This window comes from Eumetopias jubatus, unplaced genomic scaffold, assembly GCF_037043125.1.
Source record: "Eumetopias jubatus isolate StellerSeaLion01/CBP00866 unplaced genomic scaffold, mEumJub1_p1.0 scaffold_16, whole genome shotgun sequence".
NCBI lineage: Eukaryota > Metazoa > Chordata > Mammalia > Carnivora > Otariidae > Eumetopias > Eumetopias jubatus.
The window spans coordinates 85,420,813-85,446,090 of NW_028274822.1; the positions used below are offsets into that span (position 1 = coordinate 85,420,813).

At 49.2% G+C, this 25,278-nt stretch overlaps 2 protein-coding genes across 8 annotated transcripts in view; one reads left to right on the forward strand and one right to left on the reverse strand.

Moving 5' to 3' along the window:
- The window catches only part of HVCN1 (hydrogen voltage gated channel 1), a 34,599-nt gene that overhangs the window by 4,356 nt on the left and 4,965 nt on the right, over positions 1–25,278 (forward strand). For 3 of the 5 annotated variants that reach the window (XM_028116630.2, XM_088019474.1, XM_028116629.2), the window contains exons 3-6: positions 1,081–1,120; positions 18,701–18,749; positions 19,074–19,352; positions 23,741–23,845. In XM_028116630.2, the coding sequence (XP_027972431.1) occupies positions 18,720–18,749; positions 19,074–19,352; positions 23,741–23,845 (414 nt within the window). In that variant the 5' untranslated portion in view covers positions 1,081–1,120; positions 18,701–18,719. The remainder of the gene's footprint in view (positions 1–1,080; positions 1,121–18,700; positions 18,750–19,073; positions 19,353–23,740; positions 23,846–25,278) is intronic. The other 2 variants (XM_028116631.2, XM_028116632.2) reach the window with 1 other exon arrangement.
- The window catches only part of TCTN1 (tectonic family member 1), a 45,614-nt gene continuing 31,556 nt past the window's right edge, over positions 11,221–25,278 (reverse strand). The window contains exons 15-16 of one of the 3 annotated variants that reach the window (XR_015766962.1): positions 18,687–18,871; positions 11,221–12,191 (exon numbers count right to left, since the gene is read on the reverse strand). The gene's annotated coding sequence lies outside the window, so the exon portion shown is untranslated. Of the gene's footprint in view, positions 12,192–16,249; positions 18,872–19,691; positions 22,583–25,278 lie in introns of those variants that run through there. The other 2 variants (XM_088019463.1, XM_088019462.1) reach the window with 2 other exon arrangements.

The following is a 25,278-nucleotide window of genomic DNA, read 5'->3' on the forward strand; positions in this document are numbered from 1 at the left end:
GGATCGAGCCCCGCATCGGGCTCCCTGCTCCGCGGGAAGCCTGCTTCTCCCTCTCCCACTCCCCCTGCTTGTGTTCCTGCTCTCGCTGTCTGTCAAATAAATTTAAAAAAAAAAAATCCTAAAAAAAAATTAAAATGCATATGTAATTTTTCACATAGATGGGGGTCATATTGTATATATTATGCTGCAAGGTGAATTTTTCTTTGTTTTACTATGTTGTTCACCTCCTTCCTCATCCACATACGAAGATTTAACAACACTAGAGTTTCTCACTGCTCAGATATACCTAAACTGACTTAACCAGACCCACACTGGTGGACATATAGATACTTTGCTGCTTTCCAGAGCATTCCCAACACTGTAATGTATGTCTATGTGTCTTTTTTTTTTTTTAAGTTTAAACGAGTGAAATTCACATAACATGAAATTAACCATTTTACAACCCCGTGAACATTTAGTGAACAGTTTAGTGGCATTTAGTGCATTCCCAATGTCACATAACCACCACTTCTATCCAGTTCCAGAACATTTACATCAAACCAAAAGGAAACCCTGCATCCATTAAGCAGTCACTCCCTACCCGCCAACTCCCAGCCCCTGGCAACCACCAATCCACTTTCTGTATCTGGGGATTTGCATATTCTGGGTATTACGTATCAGTGGAATCATGTAATATGTGAAGTTTTTATGTGGCTTCTTTGATTTAGTGTCATGTTTTAGGGGTTCATTCATGCTCTGGCACGGATCAGGACTTCGTTTCTTTTTATGGCTGGATGACATTCCATTGTATGGATAGAACATCTTTTATTTATACATTCATCCCCCTAATGGACACTCGGGTTATTTCCACCTTTTGGCTATGAGTATTTGTGTATATGTATTTGAGTGCCTGTTTTCAATTCTTTTGGATATATACCAAGGGTGTGCATCCTTCTGCATACACTTTGAGCTTTATGCTATTTTCAGACACTGTTAATGTAAGCAAGTTAAAAATAATTGGTAACAAAGTGTTGCAAAGCACATACTAAGATAAATGATAGCAGGATGTCAGATCTAGACAAATGTTTTCTTATTTTTCAGATCCAGAGAGGACAGGAAAATGGCCACCTGGGATGAAAAGGTAAATTAATTCTGGTGGACCAGCAGCGTTAAAGGACCTTCCCAGGCTTGAAGACAATTCTGTTTGGTGTTTCAAACAGGATAAAGGGAAAACACCTGTTTGGGCTGTTTCTGCCCTACCAAAGTGTTTAGTCACAAAGGTGAAAACTATAGCAGGAATTCACAGACCTCAAGATAGCCTAATAATCTGAATCAGATCCTTCAAATCCCACCTCTGCATTTTAATAACCATGTGTCACGAGGCCCTGACCTTCACCTCGCTGAGACCTCCGTCTCCTTATCTGGAAGAGGGAGAGAAAATTATCCTTGTTCCTGAAGCCTTGTCAGGAAGAGTTGAGGAGACCGTGGTCTCAAACTGCTAGGCTGATAGTCCATAAGTTGCTTTTCCCTACTGCCCATTTTACAGATAAAGACACTTGCTCAAGATCACACAGGTAGAAAGTGGCAGAAATAGGATTTCACCCTGGCCTGACTCCAGAGCAAATGCTTTGCCTCTTGTATCATGCAATCATCCCAAGCAGAACTGTTAAACTCTGTCCTTGATATCTGGGGTGCAGGTTTGTTGGGCTTGGGGGAACATCTGTTGTGAAGGGTGAGAACAAGGTAGAAAGGAAATGCTGGCTTCCATTTCTGCTGTTCCCTGGGAGGTTCCGGGGTCCTGGCAGGTAGAGCTGGAGGCTCAGGGTAGCAGCAGGGTGATCAGGGCAGGTCCAAGAAGCAGGGTCATGGGATGATAATGATGCCCCTTTCTTTGTAAGAGTCACTTTGATTTTAGGGCTGTTTACAGTTGTGGCAGGGGAAAATGGCCCATGCTAGATGCTACCAGTTCTGATTTCAGAAATGTTGAATCTGGAGAGAATGTTCGTCTTTGAATTAAATGAAATATGGTGGCCAAGCAGTAGCAATAATAACATAAAGACCATCTATTGAGCACTCACTCTGTGCCAGGCATGTGCTCAGGGCTTTCGATGTATTTGGTTTTTTAGCCCTCACAGCAACCCTGTGCATTAAAAGTACTATTATTTCTTTCCCCCTCTTACAGCTAGGGAAATTGAAGCACAGCAAGGTTTAGCAATTTGCCCAAGGTCACACAGCTGGTGAGAGGTTCAGACCCATGCTGCCTGGCTTCCATGCCCTAATTACTGACTAGTGATTGTGCCTTGTATGCTTCTCAAACACAGTCTATCCCAAAGACAGGATAGGTCTCCAGGGCGAAGAGTTCACCTCTGGCAGGAAGGGAGCAGGGAATGGGGATCACAGGGGCTTGCTGGGAAGGATTTCTTCCCTCCGTCATTCATGCACCTAACAAATGTTTATCAACACCAGCTGTGTCCTGGCACCAACCACTGTTGTCAGGCTGTAGCAGCAAAGCACTGGTCCCTGCCTGCCTATGGCTTCCTCTGGCTGAGCGACAGACCCCTGTCAAGTCCCTAAACGGAATGTATGAAGGTGCACATGGGCAGAGCCTTAAAAGAGAGGCCATGGTTCATGTGGGCCCCTCACTGGGGCCATTGAGATCAGAAGGGCCTCCAGACCTGACACCTGGAGGGCCGGAGCAGGGAACCAGGTACGGGGGGGTGGAGGGGGGGAGACGGAGAGGGTGTCTTGGCAGAGGAAGCGGCCTATGCAGAGGCCAGAAGGCAGGTAGAAGCGAGGCCTGAAGGAGGCCAGGGTGGAGCAATGTGATGGGGGGCCAGGAGGTGCTAAGTCTGGAGAGACAAGGCCAGGCAGAGCTCAGGGGACGCGGAATGTTCTGGGGGTGGTGCTAAGAACAGTGGGCAGGCAGAGCAGAGACCCATAAGGCCTGAACTTGGAAAAGTTTCTCTGGTGTCCTGTGGAAGTGGGTAAAAATACCAGCAAGGACATGGAGGGCCAGCAAGGACATGGAGGGCCGGCAAGGAGGGGAGGGAGCAGGGGCATGGCTCCGGCACTGGTGGGGGTGGGCAGGGATTTGTGAGTGAAGTACCCAGAATCTGGGGCGACAATGGCAGTGGCGTGTATGTAGAATCTGGGACTGAAGTTAGGAGGAGGAAGTCCCCTTTCCTTTAGAGGGTCATGGAAGGTTCTGCAGAAGAGGCAGCCTTTGAGCTGGGCCTTGGGATTTGAACTCATGGGGTCCAAGGAAAGGGCATTTCTAGAGGCGGGAACAGCATGGACAAAGGCCAGGAAGCAGGCTTATGTAAAGCTCCACAGAGCAGGGAGTGGGGGGGGTGGAGGGTGTCGTCCCCACCACCACCACCACCACCACCACCACGGCCAGCTGAGGAGCCTGCACTTTCATCCCGGAGAAGCCTAGTGCTGGAGCGGACTTCCTGCCAATCTGGGAGACGCTAGCCTACCACCTGCTCCGGGGGTGAGCGGAGGTGAGAGCAGCTCAGGGCCAGCATTCAAATCCTGCCTCCGCCCCTTGTGGGCTGTGTGGCCTCAGACCAGTTTCCGAACCTCCCTGAGCCTCCGTGTCCGCGGCCATGAGTGGAGTCGACAGTCCTCACCATGGACTTGTGACCCTTCCTGGTAAGGCATTGGACGCACAAGGCCTGCCACCCGAGGGAGCAACTCCAGGAGTTCCAGTGATTATTAATCAAAGGCAAATGGAAACAATTCCTACTTTCCTTCATTTGTAGTTCCCTATGAAATCAGGCAAACCAAAAAAGCCAAAATGTTCAATGCTGGTTATTCTGTGGTGAAGCCAGCTCATACCTAGTGAGCAGCTGGATCAACCCATACAGTTGTTCTGGACAAAAATTAAACAGTGTGTGTCCAGAACCATGAAAATGTTCATAATCAAACCTGGTCATCTCACTTTAAAGGAAATAACCTGTAAGAAGGAAACTAATTGCGAGCAGCATATTTCATAGCCCATCAGGCGCCACTGATAGTAGATGTACCATTATTTTGTCCCATGGAGAAAATAATGCTGCCATTTATTGTGACGTAATGTGACCGAACGCTGAAACCGGTCATTCGTGAGACATTCAGATTTCAGGAAAATTCTGAGAAAATGTGGTCTTCAAATTGGTGATAAAGGTGCTAAAAATGAGGAGTAATCAGTAGATGCAATAGTGAGAGCATTAACTTCTTGAGGAAGTTTCTTGGCCCTTAAGAAGGCATAAATCTGATGCACGTAACTAGTGGGAAAAGTAAGATACAAAATTGTCTGCCGTCTTTGATTATAATTAGAAAGAGACCTCAGGCGGTCGAGAAGTCTGGTGTGCTGGGATCATCGTGAATTTCTTTTCTTCTGCTCGAGTTTGCACAATGCTAAAAGAAATAGATGGAGGTTAAAGGTCTGCTCATTAGGGTGAATGACAGCAGGTAAATCTGGGGACGGGGGTGGGGGATGGGGGTGGAGGGGTGGGGGTGGGCTGTGCAGGGGGGTCTGAATGAAGCCAGGGAGCTGGTGGGGTGGGGGGAGGGGTTAAAGGCACAGAAACAGCAGAAGCACAGAATTGGGATGTGGCACAGAGGACACACTTTTGGGGGAGGGCACTGACAGCAATTGTGTGTCGGGGGCGGGGGACAGGAACCTTTTTGTCGTGACACGGAGGCCAGTACAAGTTGCTGGCAAGAGCTGGGGAATATTGGCTCAGTCCCACCTGTAGCAACTGAGACTCTCTTGATTCAAAGGACAAGTTCCTTTGAGTGATTTACCCTTGTGGAGTTGTGTTTTTTAAAAAATTGTTTTAATAGAATTGCTTTTAGGAGCTTTTGAATTGTCCGGCTGCCCTGGTGTTTGAGGGGAAAATGATGGTGTCGTAGGAGAAACGGGCGGAGTTTTTCAGACCTGTTTTACCCACAGCCAGCTCTGCGGAGAGCCCTTCCCACCTCCCTGTGCCTCAGAGTTCCTCTTCCGTGAAATGGGAACAATGATCCTCCCTCTCGGGTTGTGAGGATCAAAAACAGCTCACGGGGCCAGGGCCAGGCTACAGCAAAGACTCAGCCTGCTCGCTGGGTCATGAGGCCGAGCTGGGTTCTTGGCCATTAGCTGACCTCCTCCCCCTCTCGGATGATCTCGTGTCACCAGCCACATCTGGGGAACCTGGGAGCCAGTGTGCTTAGAAGTCGCAGTAGCCCTTTGCACATTTCTCATGAGGCATCTGGAGGCTTCAGGTTTATTTACAGTGCTGGTACTCCACTTTGGCTGCACATGGGAGATCCCAACACCCAGGCCACCCCCAGACCAACTGAATCACAATCTTGGGGCCTGGGACCCAGGCCTTGGGTTTTTTAAAAGCTTGCAGGTGGTTCCAAAGTGCAGCCAGGGCAGAGAGGCATTGGTTAGACTGTGGCTGGGTCGGGTTGCTCTCTCCATGGGCGAGAGGGGCATCCTGAATTCTGTTCGCCCCATCTTTTCCCCCCACCCGGCCAAAGCATTGCTAAGACACTGGGGCTGGGAGTTGCCTGGATGACTCGGTCACACTGGTGACAGGTCTTCGTTTCTGGCTGAATAACTGGGTTTTTTTTTCTTGCTATGTTTTCATTTTCTTTATGCTTTCATAATAAAATAATGTGACTTATGCTTCCCAGCTAACATGGCTGATGTCACATACGTTGGACAGGGCTGCGTCCTCTCTGGCGGTCATCTCCCGACCCCAGGGACGTAGACTGGGTGCATCCTCCCCATGCCTCTTTCAAACTCAGCTCATTGGTGACTCCTGAAATCCATTAGTGGGCTGCTATCGGTCGTAAGCGATGAAATAGAATAAAAATGGAAGCCACAAGAGGGCTCACACTTAGAAACTTTGGTTGTAGAACACACGTATGTCAGTGTGTATGAAAAGGCAGGTTTAAAGTGTGTTTTTCTTATGGAGTAACACTGGGCTGAGCTCCCTGCACAGCGCTGAGCTCCTCGCAGCGGGGAGCCCGGCCCAGCCAGGGTGGTGGTCAAAGGGGTCCTTGCAAGAGGAGGGGGCTCTGGGCCAGGCAGCCTGCCTCCTAATCAGAGCTCTGCTTCTCCCTGGCCGTGAGCCCTGGGGCAGATTGTTGGGCCTCTCCTGTAAATGGGAATGTTTCAGTCCCCTTCTCCTGAGGCCAAACAACGTGTTGCAATGTGTCACCTGAGGGCTTTGTAAGGAGCTCAGAAATGGCAGGTGCTGGGGGGCGGGGGTAGTCAACACGACGGCTCCTGCTATGGGATGTTCTTTCCCCTCATCATCTCCAGCCAGCCTCGCCATCCTCTTGCCTCCCCGGGTTGGCAGGTGACTCTCATGAAGACAGGAGGGATCCTGACCCCGCAGGAAGAGGAGGGAAATGTTGCCGCATCTCTGGGGGGAGCCTAGGCCCCCCGGTCGGGTTCCTCAGCCTGTAAGCAACAGTCCCCCACCAGCGATGGTTGTTTTCGTCAACCTCAGACTTCCTCCCCACCCTAGAGAAGGAAAAGCTGCCACGCTTATTTAAAGACTTCCCTGATTTTAAAAATAGGCATTCCTCAGAACACACATCCCCGGGGGGCTGGCGGGGGGAGGCGGCACTGGGGTAGGTCACCTTGCTGCTGGAAGTCGCCCTGCCTCCCCCACAGAGGAGAGGTTTGCTGGGGGGGGGGCGGGGGGGGGCGGGGGGGGGTCATTCCACCATCCAGGCTGTGTTCAGCAGGCAACGGCAGGCTGCCGGGCAAGAAGGGCCCTGATGGTGGGTGACAGTCTCAAACACAGGACTCACTCAGTTCCTCCGGGAGCGAGTGGTGACCGTGTGGGTCCAGTGTCCACTGCAAAACCTGGGAGAGACGCTGTGCCCGCGGTTTCTGCGGGGGGCTGGTCACAGGGGCCCCTTCTGTCCAGCACTTGCAGAATTCCAGACTCCCCAAAGGAAAGCAAGTATTCAACATCAGCCCCATTGTGTCCACAGTCTAGGCGCCGTGAGCTGTTCATATCAGGGAGTGGTGGAACTTTCCAGATGCTAGCCAAGGGCCAAGCAGGCCTTTCAAAGGACAGCAGCCTCAAGCCTGTTCTGCTCAGGGAGTGACAGGATTAGATTTTGGGAGGTGGAGGTGAGGCCGGGGCGGGTGGCAGAGGTTGGGAGAAGTAGGTGGTACGGGGCTTCGTGATGAGTAGGCCGTAGGGGGAGGTGGAGGGAAAGTTGGCGCCAAGGGACAGCTCCTCTGAGGATGTTTTAAGTGCCCCGGCCTGGAAGACAAGAGACCCAGGCACAGGTCCAGGAGTGTCTGCTGACTGGAGGCATTTGCCTTGTTGTAGGGCCTCAGTTTCCCCATCTGCCACGGGAGGGCAGATTGCACCTCAGAACCTTGATTCTACCTTTCACAAAATCCTCTGCTGTTGCTTTGCAACATCAGCTTTTCTGCCATATTTTCCCCTCATTGTGGAGCGTTATAGAAAGAACAAAGCTGCTAGACTTGAGTTCATGTACCGGTTCTACCACTTATGTTTCTTTGTTTTTAGGTAGCTCTTCTGTTCCATTGTTTTGGTTTTCTGATCCAGGGATTCCAATAATGTATATTGGTTCATTCTCCTTCCTGCCTGACCCCCAAATACTTCATTCACCATTCAATTCTCTGTAGGCAGGATCCCCCTCCAAAAATGGCTATTTCTTATGGTTAAATCTAATAGAATAAAATTTGAAAGTTTCTCTTCACCCTCCAACCCAACCCCACTCCCTTCCAGAGGGAACCATGTGGTTTGGGTTATTGATTTTTGTCTGCTTTTTTAAAGATTTTATTTTAGAGAACAGGGGGAGGAGCAGCAGGAGAGGGAGAGAGAACAAGAGAGAATCTCCAGCAGACTCCATGCCAAGCGCAGAGCCCGACATGGAGCTCGATCCCAGGACCCCGAGATCATGATCTGAGCTGAAACCAAGAGTCAGATGCCTAACCGACTGAGCCACCGAGGCGCCCCGATTTTGTCTGTTGTTAACAAAGATGGCATTATATGATGCAGTCTGGTCCATGACATGCTGGTTTTCACTTAGAGTTCATATACATCAAGGACCCCCTTCTGTGCCCATGCCTACGGGTGCACCGGCTGACTGTCTTCTGAATAGCTGCCTAGTGTTCTCTAGTGTGCGTCTGCACAGGGTATTTCATGATGGACTTTGAGGTCATTTCCAGGTTTGGGTTGTTGCAGCAGGACTCTAGGGAGCATCCATGTGCTTATGTGTGAGTCCCTTGTCAGGTCAAATGATAGGGACACTTCAAATTTTGACAGAAACTGGTTAAGGCTGACCCCCTTCTTTGCTCCCATGCCTGGCACATTGGAGAGACTCAAACGTTTTTTTCTTTTTTCTTTTTTTTAAGATTTTATTCATTTATTTGATAGCGTGCACACAAGCAGGGGAGTGGCAGGCAGAGGGAGAAGCAGGCTCCCTGAGGAGCAGGGAGTCCCATGTGAAGCTCGATCCTAGGACCCCAGGAGCATGACCTGAGCCGGAGGTGGACACTTAACCAACTGAACCACCCAGGCGGCCCCAAACATTTTTTCAAAAGATGAAAGAAACTGTCCCATTGCTCTCCTAAGAAGAATATACCCATTTACAAGCCCCCTTCCTTAGCCTCTGTCATCCTGCCACACTATGTGACTTTGGGCAGTTGGTCTTTCCTCCCTGCTCCTCAGTTTCCCCTTCTGTGGGGTGGGGAGCCTGCCTACCTCTCGGGATTGTTACAAGCATCAAGCGAGAGCAGAAGTGGGTGGAGGTGGCCTGTAAGCTGTGAGCAAAAGGAAGCAGTTTTTCCCAGGATTGGTGGCAGAAACGGGCTTTTCCCAGGGCACCTGGGTAGCTGTCCGTTAAGCGTCTGCCTTCGGTTCAGGTCATGGTCCCAGGGTCCTGGGATCGAGTCCCACATCGGGCTCCCTGCTCCTTGGGAGTCTGCTTCTCCCTCTGCCACTCCCCCTGCTTGTGTTCCTGCTCTCACTCTCTCTCTCTCTCTCAAATAAATAAACAAAATCTTAAAAAAGAAAAGAAAAGAAACAGGCTTTTCCCAGTGGTTTTGCGACCTCTGAAGGAGCCTACTTTCTCCCCAGAGTGCAGTATGGATGTGTGGCCCACAAAGATAAAAGGAGGGAGCAGGCCCCCCGTGGCCACCCGTCATAGGCTGACTTCGGGCGCATACTCTCTGCCTTAGCTTCTCGGAGCTGCTATAATGAATAACCACGAACCAGGTGGCTTAAAACAACAGAAATGTATTCTGTCAGTTCTGAAGGCTTGAAGTCTAAAATCAAGGTTTTGGCAGGGCTGGATCCTTCTGGAAGCTTTGAGGGAGCATCTGTTCTGTCCCTTCTCCCAGCTTCTGGTGGTTGCTGGCAATCTTTGGCATCCTTGGCTTGTAGATGCACTCCAGTCTCTGCCTCCATCCACACATGGTCCCCTCCTTATAAGGACATCAGTCGTTGGATTTAGGGCCCACCCTAAATTCGGATGATCTCATCTCAAGACCTTTTAAATAGTTACACCTGCAAAGACCCATATTCCAAGCAAGGTCATATTCTGAGGTTCCACACGGACATGAATTTGGGAGCAGCCACAGTTCAACCCACAATACTGCCCTAGAAGGCAGAGCTCCAGCCCCTGGCTGCGTGGCTTTCTCTCAGCCATGTGTTCTGAAACATGGGCTCCAAGTCAAAACAGCCCGGGAGCAGATCCTGGCACTGCCATTTTCCAAGGGCGTGACTTGGGACAAGCCACCTGCCTCACCAAGCCCCAAAATGATGGCCTCAACCTTAGGGGGTTGTTAGGAATAAAATTATTTCGTGCATTTAAGGAACTTTAGTGGTACGTTAATACAATAAAACAAATAACCAAATAAACAATCAGTAATAAGAGATGTCACTGCTCTTGTGTCTTCCTGGAGTTTGAGGCAGGAGATGTTGAATGATAAGCAAATCAGGTCCCCAGAAGTAGGCTCTGGGAGGGAGCAGGCAAATGGGGACTTAAGGGACATCAGGAGTCTGCCGAATTTCTTTAAAAGTACTTTTTTCTGTGATTGTTGGATGACCACAAAATAGGGGCTTTTCCCCTCCTACAGATGGCAGCTTCTGACCGAGCCTGTAAAAAGAGATGTTCACAAGAACATTTTTTTCTCTCTCTCCGAGGTCTGTTTTTCTCATTTCTGCCCCTGCTCTCTCCCAGGTAGTAATCTTTCTGGTCCGATACTTGTCATGTGTAAAAGAGAAGCAGGCGATCCATTTACCTTTGAGGGGTAGCTCTTGCGCTTTGCTGTTCATTCACTTATTAAATAGTTATCTACCTTCTCCGTGTGACTGAGGGAGGAGCCAGTCCCTGCCCTCCCAGGATTCACAGACCAGAGCAGGAGACAGACAGTACCGAGATGCCCCAGCACTCCTTAGGAAGTGGCAAGACAGGGAAATAGAGGAAGGAGGCTCACCCAGCAGGTGGCGGCTAAGGAAGGCCTCCCCGGGGGGGTAGAATCTAGATGTAAGATCTGAAAGAGCAATAGCGTGCAAAAGGCAAAAGATCTACCAGCCAGTGGGTGCAGGTGTGCAGAGTCCTAAAGCAAGAGGGAGTGAGGTTTATTCTAGAACCCTGAGGCACTGGGTGTGGCTGGGGTGTGGCAGAGGCAGGGGGCCTGGGGAGGAGACCAGGGCCTGGGGAGACCAAGAGAGCTTTGCCTTTGTCCTGAGGGCAGTGGTTGGCAGGGGCTGGGGTGGGAGGCTAAAGATCCTGGGGGAGGGGGCAGGTGAGAGCGGGGACACAGCCCCGTGGTCACTGCAGAAAGGGGACCCTGGCCCCTGCTGTGTGGAGAAAGGACGAGGCAGGAGGCCAGGTGAGGAAGGAGGCCAGTGCAGGCATCCAGGCAGGAGGTGCTGGCAGCTTACGAGGGAGAAGAGAAGAGAAGGGGCAGCGGGAACAGCCATGTCTAGGAGGTTAGATTGACAAGCCTTGAGGGAGAGAGAGGAGCCCAGGATGACCTTTGACCTTTGGCTCTTGGCTTGGGGCAGCAGGGTTGATGTGATGCTAGGGAAACACGGACGGAAGAGTGGATATGGGGAGGGGCGCCTGGGTGGCTCGGTCTGTTAGGGATCTGCCTTTGGCTCGGGTCATGATCCCGGGGTCCTGAGATCAAGTCCCGCACCAGGCTCCTTGCTCAGCGGGGAGCCTGCTTCTGCCTCTGACATATAATAAAATCTTAAAAAAAAAAAAAAAAAAGAGTGGATCTGCGGGGAAGAAATTGATTTGAGTTTGGGTCCTAGCAAAACTAATGACCTGGCAGGATACCAGACTTCAGGCTAGAGACTGATTTGCACATGAGACTGATTTGCACATGTTCTCAGTGTTGCGAACACAGGTGTGCTGAGACCACCAAAGTGGGGAGAGTTGCCCTGCATGAGCACAGGGTCAGGATTGGGGTGTAGGGGACTTCCAGTGGCGCGGGGGCAGGGACATGGAGGCTGAGGAGGTTGGCTGGAGATGGGAGAGAAATCAAGAGGCGAGATGGTCCAACGGAACCAAGTCAACAGTAAGTGGAAGCAGGACAGTCAGCTTGGGAACCCCACTGTGGGCTTTGAGACTGAAAGGTGATCCTGGAAAGACAGGGGTCAGGGTGTAGTGGGACAGTGAAGGTTAGTGCGGGGGACATGGAGATGGGGGGTGTCCAGTGCCAGGGACTCTACTGGTCTTGATTCTGGGGCTTGCAAGTGACAGAAACAACTCCTCAATCTAGCTCAGGCCCCAAAGGGACTCTATCGGTTGATGGGACTGAAGAGTCAGGGGGTTGCAGAGGCAGGCAGCGGGCTGGTAAGCAGAGGAGTGGAAATGAGAGTTTGTGTTGCTGAAGAACAGTGGGCACTTATGGGGGGGCCGTTCCAGGCCAGGCCCTGAGGGTGGTGCTCTGTGTAGCTACTGAGTCAGTCCTCCCACCCGCCCAGGCGGGGGGTGTGGAACCCGAGAGCCCAAAGTGGGTGGTGAGGTCGCCAAGGCCCACAACATTTTCATGATCAGCTATATCTTTGACCTTTTCTGAAACTTCTCTGCTCTTGGTATGTCCTATTCTTGACTTAAAACCAGAGTTGTCTTCTGCTCCTCTGGGTGCCGTAAATATTTTCATCCCAGATTACTGAAAGTTGCTTTTTACTGGTCGATGGTTTCAGAAAGAGAAGTTTCCTCTCCTGCAAAATATAAATGTGGTTTTTGCAAAGCACCCAAAGGCTCCCACCATGCTGAGAACTAGCACTGGAAGTTTCCATCTGCCAGGTAAAGTGTTTTAGGGGGAAAATTATGGCCAGGAGCTGCTCAGAGGGCTTTACCATAGCTGCAGACCTGGCCCTTGGTCAACCCTGGGAGCTTAGCAGGGGAGGGTCCAGCCTGAGATAAGCTGCCGCCCAGCATGGGAGACAGGGTACCACTGCCTTCAGCCGGCGGATGCTTGATGGGCTTTTGCTCTAGGTCAGGTGTCCCATGAGACGGTGGGGACACAGGCCTTGCTTTCATGGAACTTAACTGCTAGTGTGGAAAGAGGAGTAATAAATAAATGGCCACACACAAAAAAATTCTGATTAGAAACTAGAAAAAGATAGGTTATAAAATTGAGAAGGGGTCTGATTTAGATTTTAGGGGTTAAGGAGGGCCTCTCTGAGGAAGGGTCATGTCAGCTGAGGCTTCAAGCCTGAGTAAAAGTGAGCCAAGCTCAGAGTTGGAAGAAGAGTAGTCCAGGTTGAGGGAGGAGCCTGTGTGAATCCTGGGCCTGGGGAGAATGCAGAGCTTGGAGGGACAGAAGGGCAAGCAGTGTGGCTGGAGTGTGGTGAGCAGGTCATGGGGAAGGAGATAAGGCCAGATCCCACAGGGCCATGTTCATCATAGGAAGGATCTTGGATTTTTATCCAAAAATCAGGGGGCAGTGGTATGATCAGGTGCTACGATCAGGCGTGAGGGTTTATTAGGCCTGCTTGGGCTACTGGTTAGAGAATGCACGTAAGAACCGGGTCCAGGGAGAGAAATCCACAAGGAGGCTGTGGCAGTCTTTTTTTTTTTTTAATAAAGATTGTATTTATTTATTTGATGGGGGTCGGGGGGAGAGCACACAAGTAGGGGGAGCGGGAGAGGGAGAAGCAGGCTCCTAATGCGGGGCTTGATCCCAGGACGCTGGGATCATGACCTGAGCCGAAGACAGACGTTTAACTGACTGAGCCACCCAGGCCCCCCAAGGCCGTTGCAGTCTTTGGGGTGACAGGATGAAGGCTTGGACTGGGGTGGTAGAAGAGGAAGAAATGAATAGCTTATGTGGGGAGAGGAAAGCCAGACAGGCTCCAGGATCATGGATGCAGAAAGAACCAGAAGGTTCACTCTCAGGAGGTTATGCCGTGGTCATAAGCTCTCCTTGGACCTCTTAGTATCTGAGGAAGCCTCAAATCGGGAGCTCCTAAGGCACTCGAACTATATGGAAGATGAGGCAGAGGAGGCCATCTGGAATCCAAACTATGGGATTCTTGGATGGAGCATTTGGAGCACCGCCCCCTCCACACTCATCACTTCCAGCCTCACCCTGCAGTCTTTGGAGTGGGGACTTCCCCAGCGCACTTAACAAAATGTTGGGGTTCCGGGAGGCTTCTGAGAGAGGTGATATACTTTGTCCAAATTGGGAGCTTGGACATGTACAGCCTTCATAGATGAAAGGACAGTGGACTGAGGGCAAAAGAGTTTGAGTTCTCTACTTCCAAGTGCACGGAGACCTTGAGGAAGCCCTGGCTGCCCATCTCCGAAGTGCTCCCATCTCCGAAATAGTGGGGAGATCAGACCAGGTAATCTCTTTGGACTCTAACCTTTCCTGAGCTTGTGAAACCTATTATGAAAAAGGTCTGAGTATGCATCAAAGGTGTGTGTTGGAGAGAGATCATTTTATTTTACTTGAAAAGTGTAAAAATATAAAAGAATACAAATACTGGGGCACCTGGGTGGCTCAGTCAGTTAAGCATCTGCCTTCGGCTCAGGTCATGATCTCAGCGTCCTGGGATCGAGCCCCATGTCGGCGGGGGGGGGGGGGGTCTCTGCTCAATGGGGGGTCTGCTTCTCCCTCTCCTCTCCCTCTGCCCCCCTCCTCTTGCTCTCTCTCTCAAATAAATAAAATCCTAATAAAAAAAAAAAGAATGCAAACATTACCAAGTACTTATATAATCATCCTAAATTGACAGCTATTAACATTTTGTCCTATTTTCCTCAAATCTTTGTGTGATTTAAAAAGATGTTTTTCAGATAGCATTCAAGTGCTTTCTGACTCCTTCTGTCTTTGGCCCTTACCCCTCCCTAAGGGCAACCACCATGATGAATTTGGTGTCTCTTTCTAGTCCATTCGTTTTAATTTCGTCCTCCCTGGTGTTCATTGAGCTTCTTGGATCTACATGTTTATATTTTTCCATCAGATTTTGAAATTTTTAAAGTCCATTATTTCTCTAAATTTTTCTGCCCCAATCTCTCTCTCATCTTTTGGTATCCTAGGTACGTGTACATTAGACCACTTGATATTGTCCCTAAGGCTCTGGGTTTTTTTTCCCCTGCCCTTTTTCTCACCATGTTTCCACTTGATGAGTGCTCTGTCTTTAAATTCACTGATCTTTTGTACTGCAGCATCTAATCAGCTTTGAGCCCATTTGGATTTTTTTTCTTTTTTACAGTTTCCATTTCTCTATTAAGATTCTCTATTTGTTCTCTCATTAAGCTCATATTTTCTTTGAAATCCTTGAACATATTTCTAATAGCTATTTACAAGTCTTTGTTGGCCAGTTCTATTATCTCTGTCCATTTTGGTAAGCTAGTGTTTCCAGTGGTTATGGGCCAAGTTTTTCTGCTTTATCTGTCTAGTAATTTTTTATTGTATACTATACATTTATAAATGCTACACTGTTGAGTGTATTTTGTTGTCCTCCCTACTGGAATTTGAGTTTTGTTCCAACAGGCAGTCAATTTACCTGGGGATCTGCTTGATCTTTTCAAGGCTTTTTTTTTTTTTTTGACATTTCTTTTTTTATTTTATTACGTTAGTCACCATACATTACAATAGTAGTTTTTGATGTAGTGTTCCATGATTCATTGTTTGCGTATAACACCCAGTGCTCCATTCAGTACGTGCCCTCCTTAATACCCACCACCAGGCTCACCCATCCCCCCAGCCCCCTCCCAAGTGTATTTGGGACAGGTCTAAGGTAGTTCTTACTATAGGGCTAGATTATGTCTACTAATAAGGCATGACCTTTCTGGAATTTCGACTGAATGCTCAGAGTGTTTAACAAGACATCTCTATTCTGGATGTTTGGAACTCATACATCTCCTAACCCAGCCTTGTGTCATCTCTGGCTGTTTAGAATTCAGCCAAAGGTGGATTTTTGGAGTTCCTTCTCTGCAGAGCTTCCTTTTCTCAGGTACTTTGCCATGCAAATTCTTGAGGGAGAGAGGCTCAATAGCCTTGCTGCCATAGTCCAGAAAGTACCTCTAGGCAGAAAGCCAGGGTGAGTGTGGGGGCTCACCGCATCTGTTTCTCTTCTCTCAGGGACCACTGTAAATTTCATGCATTTTATCCAGTTCCATAGTTTTTTGTTTTGTTTTGCTTTTTTATGGCAAGAGGACTAATCTGCTACCAGTTACTCTGTCATGACCAGAAGCAGAAATCCCCTTCTTTTGTATGTTTACACTTCCATTTTACACATTCCCAAAACAGCATGTAGTAATATTTTGCATGTATTTTTAAATTTTTACTTAAGTGGTATTATATTCATATTCTTCTATATCTTCCTTTTAAACTCAACATATTTTTAATTTTTCTAAAAGATTTATTTATGGGTGCCTGGGTGGCTCAGATGGTTAAGCGTCTGCCTTAGGCTCAGGTCATGATCCCAGGGTCCTAGGATCGAGTCCCTCATCGGGCTCCTTGCTCAGTGGGAGCCTGCTTCTCCCTCTCCCTCTGCCTCTCCCCCTGCTTTGTTCTCTCTCTGTCTCTCTCACAAATGAATAAATAAAATCTTTAAAAAATAATAAAAAAAATAAAAGATTTATTTATTTGAAAGAGAGAGAACATGTATGCATGTGCACAGGGAGGGGCAGAGGGATAGAATCTTTAAGTAGACTCCCCACTGAGTACAAAGCCTGATGTGGGGCTTGATCTCATGACCCGTCAGGTGCCCCCAACATATTTGTAAAGACCTATCCACATTTATGTATTCATTTAGTCACTTAGATATTTGGGTGTTTTTGAGTGTGTATTAAGTACAAGACACTGGGTAGGCAATTTAAACAAGATGGAAAAAGTTCCACTCTCGTGGAGCTTAGAGTCTGGGGGCGGGGATATAGGCAGATAATAAACAGATAAACAATTCATATATAATGTCACCAATAAGTGCAATAAAGAAGAATGAGGGGCACCTGACTGGCTCAGTCAGTAGAGCATGAGACTCTTGATCTCAGGGTTGTGAGTTTGAGCTCCATATTGGGTCTAGAGATTACTTAAAAATAAAAAAAGAAAAGAAAAGAAAAATGAAGCAGGGTAAGTGGATGCAGTGTGACTGGGGAAGGGCAACCAGACCAGGTCTCAGCAGAGATGATATTTGAGCGGAAGCCTGACCCAAGTGAAGGTGTGAACCATGCAGATGTCTGGGAGAAGCCATTTCCAGAAAGAAGGCATGAGGGTGCTGAAAAAAAAAAATAATGTGGAAGTTTTAAGGATGGGCATGACGTGATCTCATTTATATTTGAGAAAGTTCTTTCGAGTTGCCGGATGAAGAATGGATATTGGAGGAGGTAGGGAGGCTGCTGTAGCAATCCAGGCAAGGGATAGCAGGAAATGATGGGGAGAAGTGGTCTTACTTGGAAAGTAGTTTACAGGGAGGACCAAAAAAACTTACTGCTAGGTCAGTATTGAATGAGGAGAAAGACATTTAAAGAATGATGCCAAAGTTATTGGCCTAAGGAACTAGACAAATGAAATGCCCTAAACTGAGATGGGGACATTTTGGGTGGCAAATGAATAATTCTGCTTTGAACATGCTAGGTATAAGATAACTTTTAGGTAACTAAGGGTGGATGTCCTTAGTTGAGATTGGGATTGGAGATAGTGTTTCTGTATAATCCATGTACAGATGGCTTTTAAAGCTATGCTGCTGAATGAGAACCCCTAGGAACTAAGTATGGAGAAGAGACACCTAAGCCCTGGGCATGTCAATACTTAAATGTAGGGTCTTCCTCTTATGGAATCCAGCAAGAGACTGGTAAAAAGTAACCATCGAGGTGCGAGGAAAACCAGGAGAGTATGGAATCCCAGAAGCCAGTGAGGGCAGGAGTGACCTACTGTGTTCACTGCTGCCAAGTGGGTACCTGTGGATGTCATCAGTGACATAGAGTAATGCAGTTCATTTTAACTGCTGTCTAGCATTCCATCACGTGAAGAGAGAAGGCTCCTTCCTCTATCTCCCATCATTTAGGTGAACATTTTCAGTGATCATTCCTGAACAAGCTACCGATCTGAGGACATGTAGCAGTGTTTCTCTGTGGAGCCTTTCTAGGGATGGAATCACTAGATTATTAAGAAAGATATGCACAGCTTCAACTTGACAAAACAGTGCCAGATTGTTTCCCAAAATGGTGGTGCCATCGTCAATTCCTATGTTCAGTGTTCAAGAGCCCCCACTGCTTCGCATCTTTGCCAACATTTGCTATTGCAGACTTTAGAATTCTTGCCATTCACATTTTCCTGAGTCCTAGTGAGGTTGTGTCTCTGCCATTTGGGTTTCCTTTTAGGTGACCCACCTATTAATATCCGTTGCCCAGTTTTCAAGGGAGTTGTCTTTTTTTTTTTTTTTTTTTAGTTTGTATTATTTCTTTATACTGGACACTAAACAATGTCTTTTAAGTACATTGCAAATATGTGTCACACCCAGTCTGTGGTGTGTCTTTCTAGGGTTGTGTGGTGTGTGTGTGTGGTGTGTGTGTGTGTATGTGTGTGAGAGAGAGAGAGAGAGAAATATAAAAGCTTTTAGTTTTGATGAATCAAATCTATCCATTTGTTTTGTGTCTTATTTAAGCAACCTTTCCCTACCTGAAGGTCATGAAGATACTTGCCTATCTTTTGTTCTAAGACTTTTAAAGTTTTTTGTTTTGTTTTGTTTTAGTTTATATATGTTACGGTTAATGCATCTGAAATTTATTCTCTGTAGGGTATGAGGTAGGGATCTTTTGTTTTTTGTTTGTTTCCTGTCGTGAAAGCCAGGTGTCCTGACCTCTCCAGCCTTTTCACATTGATCTGTACTGCCACCACCATCCCATCCAGTTCCCTACTGGGGTATGGGTGTGATTGGGCTCTTTTTTCCTGTTCCACTGATCATATTGCCCATTCTTGGACCCATACCCCGAAGTTTTCATTATTGAACTTTAGAGGAAATTTGATATCTGGTAGGGTCAGTTGGGCAAAGGGAGGATTATTTGCTTTTTGCTTTGAAGTCACTTGCCTTTAAACAACTGTCCGTCGTGTACTTAAAATAGCACTGTACACTTAGAAAAAATCTATTTACCACTCACATTTCAAGAACCCATCTGTGGCATGAAGGGGGCGGCCCTCACTTTTCTGTGAAACTCTGGGTACTTTTACTTTTGGCTTTCCACACCCCTGCCCCGCCAACTCTCACCTCCGGTTTTTCAGGTTGTGATGTCTCTGAACCATGGGGCCGCTCTTCCGGTACTTACACGTGGTGGGTATTTTGTGACTGGGCTACGGTACCAATTTCATTGGTTATTGCCAACCAGACCATAGTGACAGGCCTGATGGGTTCTGGGGTTTCCTGTTGCCTCACCGGCACTGAGACCCTGGATTCTAAAAATAAAAGCACAAGAAACCACCGTAAGCTCACGGTCCCTGCTTGCATGGTGCTCTGAGGGCCAGGGCTGTTTTCACCCCCGCGGCCTGGCCCAGCCTGGGCCCTGCTCCCTGCCAGAGCAGCGTGCGGTCCGAGTGGTCTGGACGGGCTCTGAGGGCCTCCCTGCCTGAGTGCCGGCTCTCTCTCCCCCTTCTCTAGGCCAGCTCCCGCAGGGCCAAAGTGGCTCCAGCCAAGAGGATGAGCAAGTTCTTGAAGCACTTCACTGTCGTTGGGGACGATTACCATGCGTGGAACATCAACTACAAGAAATGGGAGAACGAGGAGGACGACGAGGAGGAGGAGCAGACGTCGCCGGCACCCGCGTCCAGCGAGGAGGGCAGAGCCCCTGACCCAACGGCGGCCCCCGCCCCCGTGCCCCGGCCCCCCCTCAACTTCAGGGCCACACTGAGGAAGCTCTTTAGCTCCCACAGGTTTCAGGTAGGTGGGCAGAGGCCCAAGATGCCTGGGGTGGGGCAGAGCCGTCAGCCAAGAGTCACAAGGCCGGGGTGGGGGCCTAGCTCTGCCACCGCCCTGTTCGTTTGATGTCTGGCACCTGAGTACTAACCCTGTGGCAGGCGCCCCGTACAGCGCTGGGCAGATCCCGTGCCGCCAGGGATAAAGTCAGTCACGGGCCAAAGCCAGTGCAAGGTCTGTCACCTGACGAGTGAATGAACAAAACGTAGGCTGTCCACACTCGGCCGTGAAGAGGAATGGAGCAGTGACACCTGCTATGAGTGGTGACAAGGTGACGCTTAGTGAGAGAAGCCAGACACAAAAGACCACACGTTGTCTGAGTCCGTTGATGTGAGAGGCAAATCCAGAGAGACAGACAGCAGATTGGTGGTTACAAGTTGGAGGGAGGGCAGAATGGCAAGGGACTGCGTAATGGATACAGGTTTCTATGTGGGGTCGTCAAGACGTTCCAGAACTATTCGTAGTGGTGATGCCTGCACCACCTTGTGAAGGTGCTTGATGCCCCTGAACTATATGCCAGCTTCAAAATGGTTCCAGTTTTGTTATGGTAGATTTTATGTTTTGAAGATTTTACTATTCCTACACAAAAAGTAAACAAAAGGGTAAACATTGGAGGCAGAGAAAACGTTCCTGCATTCATTCAGCAGACATTGAGTGCCTGCCCTGAGCTGAACAAAGGCCAAGAGGGTCCTGTGCCTCCCAGAAGTATCACCCTGGGGGCTTCAGCCTCCTGTTTTGTGGAGTGATCTGCCTAGTGTAGTCCACAGCTGACCCCTGGGTGCGCTTACGGGAGAACACAAGAGGGACACACGGACTTCAAAGAACAGTGAAGGGTTCTTTGTCGGCATCTTCCGACTTTGGAGGACAAAAATGCAGGTTGAGTGTGGCGGGGCCCTGTCTCAGCCCCCAGCCCTGGGTGTCTGGAAACCTGTTCTGAGGGCCCCCAGAGAATGCAGGAGGCCCAGGACACTGGGCAGGCATGCAGCCCCTCGTCAGCCCGGGTCCCATGGAGCCATTCTGGGGACCCTGTAGCAGGTGTCCTCCTAAACCGAAATAAACCAGTGCCTCCCTAGAGCTGACTTCCCTTCTGGAAGCAGAAACAGCCCTTGCCTCTCCCATCACTGACTTTGTTCCAGGGTAAAATAGAAAAAAAAAATTATTTTGGTCTTTTTCTCACTTTCATGTAGCTTAGAGAAACGAAACAGGCCACACACCCCCAGCAGGCCTCGCAGCTCTGTGCGTTGCTCTGTGGCTGTGACAGGAAAGGAAACGTGGTATTAAGTTGTTGGGGTTGAAATCCCAAACCCTCAATTTCAGAAGCAGAAGGAAGGAGCCAGTTTCCTTCCAGCTGCAAGGGGAACCCTGGGCCTCCCTGCTCTGGGAGGTCCTTCATCTCCTGACTGGGCCACAGGGCTGCCCGCTGAGCCAGGGCCTCTAAGGACACTCCTACTGGAGAAGCAGCTTGACCACTGAAACATAAGCAGAGATGCTTAGTCATTCACTGGACAGTGATTTCTCGAGCAGTTACTTCTGTGTGCGGGGGACAGAGCAGCAAGCACGGCAGGTACACCCCTGTCCTTACTCTCGGAGGACCGATGGTCTGTGGAGAGTCAGGCACTCCAGGAACCATCACCCAGACTGATGCTGGTTGCAAGTGAAGAGAAGCCCTCTGTAGGGAGACAGAGGGGGGCTCTGAGAAATCCTGCGGATAGGGAGACACCTGGCCTAGGATTGGGTGTCAGAGGACGTGTGGAGGAGGTGACATTTCATCTGACACCTGAAGGTTGGGCAGGGGTGAGCTCTGTAAATGTGGAAGGGAGGAAGTTTCCAGGCAGAGAGATTGTGTTTGCAAAGGGCCCAAGATAGGAAAGGATCTGCCGCATTTCTAGAATTGAGAAGGGTCCATATGGCTTACATGTAGCAAGTAGAGGGAGACCTTGGCAAGAGAGGAGGTGCTAGAAGGTCATCTGTGGGCAGTGGGCGGCCATGGACAATCTACATGTATGGGTGGGAGGGAGTGACATGACTAGATTTGTAGAGGGACTCTGGGAGACCACCACGGAGTGGGGATACCAGTTCAGGGGTTTGATCTCAAGCCAGTAGAATCAGCGTGCAAGAGGATTCTGGAATCCTTTTCTCGGATACATTCTACCTGTGCCCATGGTTTGAAGCAGCCTAGGTGACCTGATATATAGTTAATTTTCATCACTTCTCACATAGGATGGTACAAGCAAGGGAGAGAATAGAGTGTGTTGGGCCTCTGTGGAATCCATGGGTGGAGAGGGTAGCTGAGCCAGGGGACGATAGCCGTGAAGGTCAAGAAGCTTCACTTTATTACCTGCTCACTATGACGGGGCCCTGGAATAAGTACCCTTCACATGTTACCTCATGTCATGCTCCGTCAATCTAGGGTGGAAAATGAGGTCAACCCCCTTTTCTCCAAGAGGACGTTGAAGCTTAGCATTAACACCGGAGGCTCATCGGTCTTGAGAGATGTGCCCAGGGTCGAGGCTAATGCGGGAGCTGGCCCAGGGCTGGCGGCCCCATAGCCGGCGCTCCCCACCACTGCATTCTCCAGTTGGGCCCGGCCCTCTTTGCCCCATCTGGATGTGGAATCAACCAGCTTCCCTGAATTCTCGGCGTTTCTCTTTGTGACGTGACTCCCCTCAGAAATAGCACTGCCTTGTAAAGCGGCAAATTCAGGTTCTGGGGATTAGTTGACAGAGGCCAGGACTGGGACCCAAGCATTATAGTTTTGTGACCCGGGGTCGGTCTGTCTTGCTCTTCTTGAGGAGGAATTCACATAAAGTTGGTCATTGTAAAGTGAATAATTCAGTGGCGTTTATGTGGCACTTTCACATGCTGTTCAGCCACCACCACTGTCTCGTTCCAGAATGCTTCCATCACCCCAAAAGGCGACCCGGTACCCACCAAACAATGGGCCCCCAGCCCCTGAGAACCGCTTATCTGCTCTGTGTGTACGGATTTGCCTTCTCTGCCCTCTTTATATAAGCGGAATCAGACGCCGTGCGGGCTCTGTGTCCGGCTGCTTTTCTCAGCATCGTGGCTTCTCCAGGCATTCCCGCTGTGGCGCGTGTCAGGGCTTCTTCCTTTTTATGGCTGAATATTCACTCTGTTTTTAATGTCTCTGTACCTTGGTTTTAGACCAGATGAGCTCTCACGTCCCGTTAGCTCTAAAATAAAACCAAGGATGAAGAAAGAAAGAAAAAGGAAAAACCACCCGCCGGAGGCTTGAATCTTTATCGAGCTGCTGAATTTGGATATGTGTGAAAACGTCATTACTTTGCCATGCAATTTTCACAGTAAACCACGTCCTCAAACGCTTGAATTACGGAAGTGACTAGCTACGGGCTGAAATGGTCGGAAGGTTTCCTAGTCCACTTTTACCGAGGCCTGTCCAGTTTCAACCTGAGAGTGCAGGCGCTGCCGAGAAAACGGCAGATTAACTTGCAGAATCTACCTGAGCGCGTCTGACGTAGGAAGCAGGGCCCCGAGGGAGGCAATGGGGAGCCAGAATTCCCAAGGGAAGAGAGGGGTCACAGGGTGTCCGTTGGAGGGGTCCTTGCACTGCTGCCATTTCCATCACCGAACACCATCACCCGCACCCTGCCATGAGAGCCCCCACCAGCATCTCCACCACCTCTGTCCCCGTGGGGCCCCCCCTCCCCCGTCGGTGAGAGCACACACGCCTGGCACCCTGGTCCCCACCGGCCTCCTCCACTGGCAGGTTGCAGAGCCCCCGAGATGGTCTTTCTCACACCTCTCCTCGGTCCCCAGGAAACCTCAGACTCCAGCCGCCCCGCACCCCCTGACGAGCCCGCACAAGCCGGGGCCGGGACTGACAGTTCCAGACAGAAGCTGTGATGTCTGTACAGTGGATATCACTTAATCCAACTGCCTCAAGGCAGGCAGTCCCTGGAGGGACTTCCATGACTCAGATCTCTGAGGCGGATCTTTTTAATTATCTATTGAGCATCTGTTCTGGGTGTACCCTGGCAAGAAAATCTCCAGAAATAGGAAAATTAAAACAAAAAAAATTTTTTTTTGCCATCTAGGAATTAGCAGTTTGGCTTGAGAGATGCTGAGAGACAGTGAATGAATACGAAAGACCAGTGGTGACTATCACTCAGTGAGCCAGGCAGAGCAGCTCTAGGAGGACAGGCACTGCCCGGGGGGCCGACAGGCCTGGACGGTGTGCGGCTGTGGGCAGCGGCCTCCCATCCTTGGCATCTTCACCCAGTGGTTTCCCCTAGATGCTTCTGGCCCTTAAAGATGGAAGGAGGGTCACGTTTTAGGTCTCACGGTTTCTCACTCCTTCCCTTGGTCTGCAGGTTGTCATCATTTGCCTGGTCATTCTGGATGCCCTCCTGGTGCTCGCTGAGCTCATTCTGGACCTGAAGATCATCGAGCTTGACAAGAATGACTATGCCGCCAAGGTAGGGTGCTGGCAGCCCTTTAATACCATTCCCTGCACCTTTCCTGAGGTGGGCAGAGAGGAGCAGATAGCACCCTCCTGGGAGTAGCAAGTCCTTAACAGACTAAGTTGACTGGGTGCTTTTAACCAGAGAGCAGGGAAAATGTCTTCTTTCCAAATTATAGACAAGCATCTGCTATAAGCAGGAAACCTCATTTCACTTGATGGCTTGAAGCTTGAGTGGTGCTAGACCACTGAGCTGAGGCGTGTCACTGCTTCAAGAGGGAGGATCTAACCAAAACAGTGACACTGTCCCATCTTCAGTGGCAGACAGGCTATTTCTCGGCCTGTCAACATTCTGACATGGTCCCTGTGCTGGAGATCTGCCCACTGTTTATTCTTCAATTCACAGCTGCTGCCTGAGCCCATCCCAGACATTTGTCCAGCCTTCCCAAGGCAGATGCTAGCTTTTCTTCTGTGGCCAGCCGGAGTCCTTCCACAGATGGATGAATATTTTTCCTCTCCCTCTGCTTTTAACACCATCAGTGACATACCTGCTGTACTTTTTAAGATTTTTTTTTTATTTGAGAGACAGAGAGCGCGTGCACACACAAGCGGGGGGAGGGGCAGAGGCAGAGGGAGAAGCAGACTCCCCCGCTGAGCAGGGAGCCCAACCCCGGGTGTGATCCCAGGACCCCGGGATCACGACCTGAGCCGAAGGCAGACGCTTAACCAACTGAGCCACCCAGGTGCCCCTCACTGGTCTTGTGCCTTTTTCCTCAACTTTTTTTTCCCAACTTTTTATTATGAAAAATGGCAAATATACTTTTCACTACATTTGCTTTATCTCTCTAGATATCCACAAACACACCCATGTATTTTTGACTATTTGAAAGTAAGTTAGACATCAGGACACAAATACTTCAATATGCCTAAGAATAAGGTCTTTTCTCCTATGGAACCGTAATCACATTATCACACCTCAAAAATTATCAATAATTCCATAATAACCAGTTTATATTCAAATTTCCTCATTTGTCCCAAGAATATCTGTTATAATGCTTTTTTCTTTTTTTCAAACTAGAATCCAGACTTCTGATACAATACTTGGTTATATCTCCTCAGGCTCTTCATCTAGGAGAGTCCTTCCACATTTTTTCCCCGAGTCCAGCCAGTCATCTCGTAGGATGTCCCACGTTCTGGATTTGTCTCTTTTCCCAGAGGTCAACTTGTTCCCTTATTCCCTGTACACCAGAGGTTAGGTCTAGAGGCTCAGTTAGCAAGAGTGTTTGGCTGGTGGGCTGTTTTTTTTATAGCATGGCGTATCACGATCAGTGATACTCGCTGGGATCACGGATGGTAGTAAATGTGAGCTGTTCCACTGTCCAGGGGCACTTTCCCTTTGCAGTTAGAAATAATCTGCACAGTGACACTGGACTACCCTCCAGAGATCCT